This window comes from Podospora bellae-mahoneyi, chromosome 3 (genome assembly GCF_035222275.1).
Source record: "Podospora bellae-mahoneyi strain CBS 112042 chromosome 3, whole genome shotgun sequence".
NCBI lineage: Eukaryota > Fungi > Ascomycota > Sordariomycetes > Sordariales > Podosporaceae > Podospora > Podospora bellae-mahoneyi.
In genome coordinates, this window is record NC_085882.1 from 290,536 (window position 1) to 301,814 (window position 11,279).

Consider the following 11,279-nt stretch of genomic DNA (forward strand, 5'->3'; position numbering starts at 1 on the left):
AACTCTCGGTCAGCTGAACTCCCCTCTCAAGTCTTAAAGGCAGCCATAGTATGACTGCCATACCACTAAAGATAGTCATACTCATACCTTCTACACTTACATGCAGTCAAGGGGCCATCAAAGATGCCAACACGTCTTCCGACCTTTAAGAATAACAACCAGGCCTTTTCCTTCCGTATCTTTGCACCCCTGCTAAACAGTTCATCCTTCCCTGTGTGACCGATGCAGTCGGCAATCAGAGACAACCCAATCGCAACCCTTGTCTGCCCTCAGTCCAAGCTATGCTCAAAATGGATATTGCTCAACACCAATTGAAACACTCGATTCTCAAGCACTCAAGCTTGGCATCTCTTGGCATTGATCTTGGTATTTTCAGCTCCACGATCATTTTGCCCAGTCTCCCCACTTCCAATGCAACGGAACGCGGCTTCTACCCGCAATGCTGGGTGCGGTATGCACCTTTCGAACCGTGTTGAGGTGCCCGACGACCACGATCCTCAGTTATCGGCCGAGAGAAATGAATCCTGAAGTGGAATATTGAGCAGTCATAGACTCCTTTAGACCTGCTCCGCCACCTCCGCTTAGCACGCCGCTCTCGAGGGACCACGGGGGTACAGGAACCTCTTGCGCTAATGCCAGCAACAGTGTTCTTCGATCCCATATATTCCTGACTAAGGTCCCTCTCGACCTCTCCTTTAACCTTCCTCGCTACAAGTTCTTCTTTCCTGTTTGTGTGATCCAGCCGACGAGTATTGTCGACCATCGATCCCTCGCTCCGAATCAAACATCATCATGTCGGTCTTTGTAAACTATGGCGGTCCCAAACTGGACAAGAAACAGAAGCAGCTCGTCCGTTCCCAGGCCATGGTCTCGGTCCGCGGCCAACAGAAAATTGCCAGGGCCGCCAACGCGCATCAGCGTGGTAAGTCGGACCTTGTGTCGCGCCTTGATGTACAAGTGCTGCATGTGAGCCTGCCGTTGGGTTGCTAATCATCAGCCCTATATGGCTTCACTAAACACAGGTGTAACCAATCCTTCGGGTCCCTCGGCAGCATCCGCTACTGTTTTGAGCTTAAATCCGCGCAGGTACGTCTTACTTGGAACCCACGTGGACCCGTTTCATGAGCATTTTCCTATTTGGGAACCCCCAGATCTGACCTCGTCCTGGTGTTATAACACCCCAACAGGCTTGCTCCTGCCATCCCCACCCCAAGCACGACCGATGTCTCTGAAGATTCTGAGGACTCCGCCGCCATAGTGTTAGCCAAGGCACCGAGAGCCAACACTAGCCGCAAGCGCGCCGCCGCCGCCGCTGCTGCTGCTGCTGCCGCTGCCGCTGTCGCCGCTCCTGCACTCGTCTCTAGCCGGGCCCGTCATGCTGCTCCTTTCTCCAACATCAGAGATATGTGCGGCGCACCCCCACTGTCCACCCACTCCACGGGAGTGTCGGCCCGCACGTTTCAAGATTACCTCTCCCGATGTAACAACTACTCCTCGTACCTCGACCAGGCGTTTGTTCTGGTGGGGTTCAAGCAGCCGTCGTATTTTAGGCCTGACATGTCAAAGTCGGCCTGTATCTACATTGGCTGGCTGCTTACGGCAGGTGTCTTGGACGCATACAAGGGTAGGGACGAGATGAACTATCCCTACTACGAGTACAGGGCTGTGTCTGAGCTCCAGAAGTTCATCGACGGGGCGGAGCAGAGAGAGCTCCACGAGGTTGTCTACCCGGTGGTGGTGCTCTCCATGTTTGAGGTAAAATCCCCTCGCTGATACGGAGGCCCGGATTAGGAAGTGAAGATTACTAACGGCAACGAATACAAGATGGTGCGTCTGAGCCCGAGGGCCATCACCCATTCTGCTGCGGTGGAGATGTTTATCAAGTCCAGAGGGGGCTTAGCCAAAATGCCGGTGGTAATGCAGCACTTGGTGGTAATGGGCGACATGCTGCAAGGCGTTTCCCTGGATGCCCCCTTGGCTTTTAACATTCTGAACCCAGTCACCAGCCTCCGAGCCGCTACAGTGGGGCCGTTCGAGGGCCAGCAGTTCAGATCATCCCCCTTCCTAATGTGTGACGCCGACGAATTCGATCTGGCCAATAAGTATGTCCAGTCACACATTCACGGGGATCTGCCTGAGGTGTTGCAGTCGGCTTTGGATTCCTTGAGGCGTTTTTTCAAAATACCATCCGAGCGGGGGTGGGAGGACGAGGCCGATTGGCAGCACCTCGGAACAGTCGACTTGGACCGTATCATCGATCAACCATGGGAGGCCTCCGATATCTCTGGCTTGTTTCTCGAGACATGTGCCTTGACGGCCAGGATCATGAGACGGACTCTGTTGGAGGGACTGGATGCCTTCGATGACGGCGCGAACAAGGAAGACTTGCAGGTTATCTACGAAAATGTCCGATTCATTGGCCTAAAGGCTTGGGTTGGGTTGCCGTACATCTATGTCTGGGTGTAGGTCTTCTTTGTCCATCCTCTTGGTATGCGGCTTACTAACGAGACATGACTCAGGAACTTGATCGGCTTTGAAGCATCAAACGACATCAAGATGAAGGCATATTTTGTAGCCGAAGTGGTGCGATGCGCCTTCAGCTATGGCTGTTATCAGATGGAGATCTTTCATGCCATTCTTTCCAACTTCTTGTCCATGAGGAATGCGCTGAAGGAGAGGAAATTTGCCCGCATAGCCTTGACACTGGGAGATTGTGGGTTCTTCGCTTGAGAAAATGTACCTCAGGGGTTGTTGTTGCCTGGGAGACCAGGAGATGTTGACATTGTTCAGGGGCTAGCAACAAAATGTTCCCGAGGTGATGATGATCGGTTATTGTCATTTCCACAGAATTATCAGCAAAATTAAAGGTTGCATCCCATTTTATATTTGCAAAAGTTGACACCAATCGTATGGTGTGTGTTTGTATGCCCAATAACAGGATTGAACTGTTGACCTTCGCATGACTTGATATACCTCGAGAGGTATATTAGTATGACGCTCTAACCAGCTGATCCAATCGGGGCCTCCATCAATGGGGTAAGAACATCCAAAGTGACCATTTTCCAAGCTCTCAGTGGTGAACACAAAAGGCGGAGTTGTGGCACTGCCACAGTAATCAGTCACGGCGAAAAGAAAATGAGCTCAGGCCGAGCCAGAGCCTTCCTTGAGATTCTTTCAACCTTGTAAACCCTTCTTCGGAGCGTGAGTTCAAGCTTCAACCTGGTTATCGGGCCTTTACTAGTCATCGGGCGCTTAATTCCCACCACAGCGGCAATGGGAAAAGCTGTCGACTCAAGGGCGCTGTGCATCTAGCGTGCGCTGACTGGCCCAGTACCCGCTGATAATCAGCCAAGAGGCGGTGAATGGCAAGCCACGCCACCCGACCCCAAGAGCTGACGGAAGCACGTGGATTTCAGACTTCCGAGAGGCGCGATGCCTGCTGACCGGCGTCATGGGAACCGTTCCGCCATACATACATAGAGTTCCCGCCATGTCAGCATTCTATCGGCCTGCCCATACTGTCAACGCCCGATAGGGCTGATGCAAAGATCCCTGCAGAATGTTGGGGTCATGTTTCTTCCCTAGTCTATGTTTCACCCAGGCAGGAGGATCATAGGCCCGCCTCTATCCAGCAGTTTGAATATCGCTTATAGTCCCGATTGGGAATATGCTGGTGGGGGTGCAAGTTATCAGGAAGGCCGGGAGCCCTCTAATGATCATTGATCCTCCTAGGCAAGGGGCACTCACACCAGATGCGATCTTGAGGCTCAACAGCAGCCTAGCATAGTGTGAAACTACTCCGTTCTATGAAGAAGGTGTTGTGAGGGTCGGATTGATCTAGAGCAGGCAAGAAGTCTTGAGGTAGCCATCAGCTTTCACTGTCATGATGTAATGCTATGCTGTCCAACGACTACAAAGGGCGTCAGGATGCCGGCCCTGTTGATCTTTTATGTCCTGGTATCAACTGGCTCATGATTATACAACCAGCATCCAGAGCGGTGTTCTCCCAAGTCAAGACATCATGCCCAAGGACGATACACCCTACATCTGCCACATTATCCCCTACTACCCTTCCGGCTCATCAGCTCCGCCTCCACCTCCGCCTCCACCTCCACCTCCAACGGATAACACACAAGAAGAGAAGGAATCCGGCTCAACTCAGTCATCTTCGGGAAACGACAAAGGCGGAACAGCGAAATAACTTGCCATATGCCGTGTTTACGTCATTAAACGTTGATTCCTCCTCTTGCAACGCCACTTGGCAGACTTTTCTGAACATCGCATCGAGGAACACCCCGCCGTTAGCTTGATGCACTTCAGCAATCCGACGCCGTCCAGGATCAGAATATCAGCAAGCTGGACAGTCAAAGTGCAATAACGGGAGCGTTTGAAGCAGTACAGGCAAGAGTGATGTAACTGATGCTACCGGCAGGTAGTCGCATTGTGAGGGTGAGGGAGGAAGGAGAGTCAATGCAGTCTGTATACCAGGTTACGGCTTGTTCTCAGCTCTGTAAACATCATGTAATGTTAATCACTACCTACCGACATACACCCTTAGAAGACATAGAATTAGGCGCCTCATCAAAAGACCCGGAATCCATCCATAGAGATTAGGATTTAGAAGAATTTTTTCACCCTCGAAAACTCAATCTGAAGCGCTACCGGCAGGCCCAAGTGCCCAATACTCGTCCAGATTGGTCATCAGGTCCCTGAAGAACTGGAGCCTGTTTTCAGCCCTGCCAGCCCTTTCTTCCAGAGAAAGTTTTTTCTCATCATCCTTTCCTCATCGACGACCATGACCCGACCCGATCTTGATCATGTCAAAATCCAGTTGATCGAATGGAGTTGAGGCATCAAAATTGGGGAAAAGCATTTTCGTAATTATTGGCCGCCATCCATGCTCGGGCAGCCAAAATGGGTGATTCCGAAGGGGATTGTCGTTTCTGCCGGTGTGCAACACCCTCCAATTGCTCTCCGAGTACGCTGGTTCTAGCTCCAGGCTGGGCTCCAAAGCAACTGTCCTATCCAAATCCCAAAACGGCCAGCCATGTTCCATGAGATTAGTGACATAATACGACGACCTCGCTTGGCCGGAAAAGATGTGATGATATCCCGGGTAACTCGAAGCACCGTAAGATGTTCGGACTGACGAGCCAGGTTGTGGTTGCGGCGGCATCCGCACCGGCGTTTCCGCCTCAAACGTGCCGCCTTGTTCTTGAACCGGTCCAACAACCTCATTCCACGTTTTCATCAGTCTCAGAACATGAGAGTGCTCGGCCGGTTGAAAGTTGCCGAGAATCAATCGGAACCACGATGGTCGGGCCATGTCTGACAGACCCTGCACCTTCTCGAGATAGCCAAGTCCCAAGCCCACGGCTGACGACAAGTATAGCAAATTCTCCTTCTCCCACTCATCATACGTGAACTCACGGTTTGAGTGCGGTTGGCCATCGGGCTCCATCTCCTCACCTACTTCCTCCTCAGTTGGTGTGTATGCCTTCCCAAACTTGAACAACTCCTCGTAAAAGTCCATGAGCATCTCTCGATGGCGGGAAAAGACAAAACAGGCAATAGAAGTCACCTCTGCGGCAACAACGTAAGGGACCGCTTCCAAGAAGCCAGATTCGCTCATGGAAAGCTGTCTGACCGCCCGTTCTCTGTCGCTGGCCGATTCTTCCTCGGCCCCATCCAAGATTCCCAGCACGACGTTCCACCAGGATCGAGCAGTGAGCTGGCACATCATTTCATATTGGATGAAACCCCTTCTCAACCGGACTGGCTCAGCGGCGGAGGGGTCGTAGCGCAATTTTTCCGCCGAACAGCTACGAAATGTATCTCGTCTATCAGCCAGTTCATGTGGTAGAAAACATGCCGGTCAGTCGTTTTCATTCGCTTCAGAAAACGATGCAGGGTGCCCAGAGTAGGTCGGTCATACCGAGGCAGGGTCAAAAGCGGGCGGGCACAGGTCCTGGTTGAAATATATCGAGATGAACTGGTGCTGAATCTGGCGGACCCTGAGCATCCACTCCGGGTAGGTAAGTTTGCCATTCTCACTCTTGAACTTGGACCAGGAACTATCGAGTTCGGTTAGCATAGATGCTGACGCACAGAACAGCTTAGCTATGCTGGTCACATACCCTTTCTTCATGGAAGGACAGATAGGTGCGGATTCATAGAGGACCAGATCCAAGTAAGTGTCGCCCAGCTGGGCTTTGATGCGGTGTTTGATCTGTGCCTCAGATGCCTGGTAAAGAATCAAGATGGCGCGGCAGGACGACATAATCGAGATCAGGTCTGCGGGTTCTAGCTGGAGAAAGACGATTGCCGCGATTTCAACTGGCAGTTTGTTCCATCCCATCTTGTTTGCCGTGATTCTTTGCCAACTACACGATACTGTGAAGGGGAGTTGTCAAGGGTGAAAGTAAGAAGTATGTGTTGTGTTGAGGACAATGAGGACTCTTTGAACATCAAGAGGGGAATGGGCCGGGTTTACAGATGACACTAGAAAAGCGAAGCCAGCTGAGGTAGGCTTCAAGATACCAAAGGCTTGGCACGCAGTGGTTACCACAAATAGCCGGCTGTCATTTTGAGTCTCCAAAAACTGTGCACCAGCTGAGCCATTGACACCAATAAACAAAGCAGCTGTACATCTTATACAAGAACAGAACACAGGTAGGTATTAAAGTACCTAGATAGAGTAAGCAGTATAAACTTGCGCCTGCCCCTGGTCCAAAGCTTGATCTAAAAATTTGGTCATGGACTTTGTGGTACATAATCACAACCCAGCCAACATGTCTCCTGAACAAACAAGAGAACAACGCATCTCTAGCCAAAACCATCCTGGCTCCCAGCGCCTTCCATCAAACTCATATCACTCCAAAGATTCCTTTTAGTCGGTACGTTGGAGATCTTCCAAATGGAAATTGTCTGCGCTCCTTGCCGTACCAATCTGGGTAGATGGAACACGCCCGTTGCTTTCAGCCAACTTCCGTCCCTGTCAAGTCGAAGTAACCAATATGGCTGTTCTTATCAACCACGTTTGGATACCCGCCCATGTCGCTGCAGACAAATTGGAAGTAAACGCGGTTGGGGTGCCGAGACATCGGGGGTATGTGTCGCGGAAAGAACGCGTGCCCGTTGGGAGAGTTTAGCTTTATTTGACCAAGGGCGTAGTTTCAATGGTAGACGACATGTGGGCCATCATCTGCTGCCTCTTAGCCCTGGCAGCTTGAACGCCCCAGGTATCAGAGATGTTTCCCACCTCTCTCTTCTGTCCCGCCATTGGCGAAAAGACTGGCGGGCTTGTTTTCTTTGGCCTCGTCCTCGATTTTAACCTTGCTGCTGCTGGAAAGATCGGTGCCCCAATTCTTGAGGTTGACAGACCGATTGCCGAGCCATCATCGTCAAGACGCCTGCCACCACCGTGGAAGTAGCTGGGGCCCAGGCCATCGTTCTCCTCATCGGAGTCACCTGGGTCGCTGTACTCGCTGTGCTTCGGCTGCTCCTCCCGCCTTGACATCCCGCCTTGACATCCCGAGCAGCATTGTCCCTTCAATCACCTCCAAAATGAAACGATGCCTTCACTCCATGCATGCTCGACGGCGTTGGAAAAATGCTGATCATCATCTCTTCTCCGCTTTCGGCGGCTGCGTCGTAGTCGGCTTACTCCCTTGCTTGTAGCTTTCACAACATATTTTCCTGGCAGGTTTGACAAACCCAGCATGGCTCGGGAGGCCTCCTGTTCATGTTGGCGAAAAGCAGACAGCAGCCGGTGATACTGTGCGATCCGGCGGTTCCACGCCACTTGTTTGGCTGCCTCCTGCTCAGCTTGTTCCTGTCGCCTCTTGGCCGCCTCAAGTTCCTTCTCCCTTTGAGCCGCCTCTTTGAGTAGCTTAATCTCAAAGTCGATCTGGTCACGGTCATTGTCGCAACCAATGACAACAACCCGCTTATCAAATTGCTTCGTTATCAGCCCTGGATACTTCGACACCGTGCTTTCAGGAAACCTTTTCTCGAGGTCCCATCGGTCGAGCACGAGTGGACTGACGGGCTTCTTGTTTTCCATTCGGGGAATGATGCTGCCGTCATCGATGGTGCCCTCCCAGCCCAAAAAGGCGACATGTTTGGTCGGATGCAGTATAAGCCCTGGAATTGTCCTGATAGCCTAGGTGAGCTCGCTTTTGATGTCAGTGTACCATAGTCAGAAGACAAGCGCTTCCTTGGTCTTGGTAGGATCTGGCGCTTTTCATGGCTGTCCAAGAAGTATTTCTTTACAAATCGTCGCGGGTGGTGATCGCTTCCATGACCATATTACCATTGAGTTTGGCGAACAGTCCATCATACAGAAGCTCAAACGCGGCGTCATAGTCGGCACGCAGTCGGTCTCGCACACAGGACATGGTCAGGTCCAGATCTTTGCACTGCGAGTTTTTTCTAGTTGCCCGCTACCGAACTCGGGTGAGAGAGGCGACTACTCACTTTACCGGCCTTTACTGCGTCTTCCGAGGTCTTCTTGAGATTGGCAAGAAGATCACATTCCTTGAATTTGATTCCGTAAAACTCCAGTTGAGTCGATAGCAATTTTTGGTTATCTTTGGTCTAGTGCTCCTGATGGAACTCGGACAGCGAGTGAAAAGTAGCTTCTCTAAGGCAGTTTCGTTAAGAAATGCGACGCCGTTATTTCTAAAGATGTCGTGGTAGCTATCGCTGTTGTTCGGCCATGTTATGTACTCGGCGCCGTAAGTAAAACCTGGACAAGGGGCAGGTTTATGGGGCGATGACGGTTGTATCCCCCCTCACGAACGGTATTTTTCTTTCTGGTCCAGACATGGTTGCGAGTGTGTTGTTTTTGAAAGATGGAAGCCCAGTTCGCTCGAGTCGTGGTCGAGGTCTGGTCGCAGCAGGGATTGGAAAACTCACAACAGCAAGATCAACAAGGGACAGTGCGCACGAACCATCAGAAATAAAATGAACCATCCCTTACAACTCAAACCCTTCTATTTGCATTCTTAAGTCCGCAGCTATATTTTCAACCCATCAAACAAAACACTGCATTGCACGACTTCTTCCCCCTTCCGAATCGATTCATGTCACCCCAATAACGACCACCAAAGTACCTTCCTTGCCTTCACAATTCTCTCAGTTGGAAGTCGTCCAGTCAAGGATGTGCTCATATTCCTTCTGTCCCTCGCTGACAACACCATCCCGTTTGACGTAGGTCTTCTGCTCGAGATGGAAGCATCCCCTCTGAAGCCCCTCGGTGCAAAGAGGCAGCAGCTCAGAAGTCTCCATGTTGCAGTACATGCCCTCAACAAGAGACACAAAGTCGGGGCCGAAAGACGTCTCACTCTCGCAAAGCTCCGAGGCCTTGTGGAAGGGCGAGTTGGAGATGACGAGACGAGGGTCGAGCTTGCGGACGGTGCGCTTCTTGATGATCTGGCGACCGGCAATGACAACGGAGCTGGAGTCGCCCGAGGTGTAGTCGGTCTCAACCCACTTGCTGCCGTCAAAGTTGTCAGGGTCGAAGACTCCATCGTCATTGGTAATCTCAGCGGGGGTGGTGGTGGTGTTGGTGTCGTCACGCTTCCACCACTCGGTGACCTCAGCATCGCCCCAGTTCTTGTAGGCACGGAAACCGGGGTAGCCGCACTTGGAGCGGGGTTGGAGGTCGCCCGATACCCAGTTATCGTTGGTGTGGAAGCTGGGCCAGTGGACCATGATCATGCCGGCTTTGACGCCATGAGAGTGGTCCCTGTCAACCCAAGTGCAGCGAGGTTGGGTATTAGCAACCTGTTCAGTCGAAAGCATTGTCAGAAAATGATTGGTCACTGAGAGATGGAGAAAGACAAGAGGACGTACCCAGTAGTTGCTGTAATACCACTTTTGCCCGCAGTACGAACCGATATCGCCCACCCAGCCATACTTTTGCTCGTCTACCCAGGTGGCAGACATATAAGGGATGCAGATACCATCGGCCGTGGCCTCAATAGTGGCAAAGGCAGCTTGCTGGCGGTTTGAGCCCTGGTCGACCTTGATGTCGACAAAGCCACCGTTGGAGATGAACTTTCCGTTGCTCCACCCAATGCGCTCCTGGTTCTGGTTGAAGACGTGAACCTTGTACACACCACCCTCGGGGTTTTCAAGACCACCTGAGGATGCGAGACCGGTCGAGACACGCACAACGCACGAGTTGGACTGCTTTTTGGGGAAGTTGTCCATGGAAAATTGGAGGATGCCGAGCAGGCCGGAGATGACGCCAATAACTTTGGACATTTTGGTGATGGTGGGAATGGATTGTGGTGAGAAAGTCGCTAGGTGAGTTTGCAGAAGAAAGTGAGGGGCAAGATGAAGGTGGTGGGCGATGGATGATGAGACTGATGGTAATGAAGGAAACTCTAATTGAGGAGGACAGGATTGCCCTTATATACTTTCATCGGCATTGACCTCATCTTCTTGCAGTCTTGATTCGACCTCGGTCAATATTGTACAAGAGCTAAAGGTGGATATGCTAGGTACTCGTCGAGACAGTAGTGCTATTGTCATCATCATCAAGGTCTCAGACGAAGTGAGGCCCTCCGTGGAGAATCTGGGTTGTCTACCTTACCATCTGCCTTGAGTCTAGGGGACTTTGGATTGAATTGGTCTGGTGTCACAACACCAATCCCCGCCATTCTGCCTCACCTAACCATGTGCTTGCACCTGTTTTTCGGGAGCCGGCAAGGAATTCTAAATTGCAGGCATGTTGCTGACAATGCCGCTGCAGAGAAGCCTAGTCGAGTGGTGCATATGGTGGGGATAAATGTACCTAAAGAGCTTATATTTCTAGAGTATTTGTCACGACTCACGAGTGATATGCAGAGATCTGGAGCCGAGTCAGATCCCAGAGTAAGTAAGCTGACAAGTTAAACATTCTTTCTCCACAACATAAGCACTTGAACAAATGTCCACTGCAGGCAACCACAACGGCAAATCAAAGTCTGCTGTGCCAAGCTATGCATCTCTTGCAACTCGGGAGCCTGCTGAAGATCAAACTTGCGTAACAACAGGTTTGTACTTTTGGTCGAGGTTCTAGACTGGGGTGGGTGCCCCTGAATGCCAAGGTGGTGTTGAAAACGCATTCTGCCGTGATCCACCTTGATTACTACGTTGTGGAACAGAACAGACCTGTGATTTTTTAAGACCTTTGAACTTCGAAGTAATATCACCGAGGACGTGTCTTGCCAAACACTGCCAAAAGTTGAAAATGAAAATAAAATAAAAACTTAACAGATGCTTTGTGA

The 11,279-nt window shown here is 51.3% G+C and overlaps 3 protein-coding genes and 1 non-coding gene across 4 annotated transcripts; 2 read left to right on the plus strand and 2 right to left on the minus strand.

Moving 5' to 3' along the window:
* Positions 1 to 792: 792 nt before the first annotated feature.
* On the plus strand, positions 793 to 2,730 carry QC761_300920 (uncharacterized protein; the record flags this gene model as incomplete). The annotated part of the gene is given in 6 exon segments (XM_062877247.1): positions 793 to 922; positions 1,017 to 1,086; positions 1,188 to 1,324; positions 1,337 to 1,755; positions 1,825 to 2,462; positions 2,520 to 2,730. 6 exon segments carry the CDS (start codon positions 793 to 795, stop codon positions 2,728 to 2,730), a joined length of 1,605 nt encoding a protein of 534 aa, XP_062732981.1.
* A 195-nt stretch (positions 2,731 to 2,925) lies between these two features.
* QC761_0048150 lies at positions 2,926 to 3,022 on the plus strand. The gene has a single exon. It is a non-coding gene; the product is annotated as a tRNA-Ile (tRNA).
* A 1,761-nt stretch (positions 3,023 to 4,783) lies between these two features.
* On the minus strand, positions 4,784 to 5,743 carry QC761_300923 (uncharacterized protein; the record flags this gene model as incomplete). The annotated part of the gene is made up of 1 exon (XM_062877248.1): positions 4,784 to 5,743. The coding sequence occupies one exon, from the start codon at positions 5,741 to 5,743 to the stop codon at positions 4,784 to 4,786; it is 960 nt and encodes a 319-aa protein (XP_062732982.1).
* A 3,270-nt stretch (positions 5,744 to 9,013) lies between these two features.
* QC761_300925 (uncharacterized protein) lies at positions 9,014 to 10,578 on the minus strand. Its single transcript, XM_062877249.1, has 2 exons — positions 9,859 to 10,578; positions 9,014 to 9,789 (listed from the first exon to the last, which is right to left on the minus strand). Exons 1-2 carry the CDS (start codon positions 10,270 to 10,272, stop codon positions 9,139 to 9,141), a joined length of 1,065 nt encoding a protein of 354 aa, XP_062732983.1. The 5' UTR covers positions 10,273 to 10,578; the 3' UTR covers positions 9,014 to 9,138.
* Positions 10,579 to 11,279: the final 701 nt, after the last annotated feature.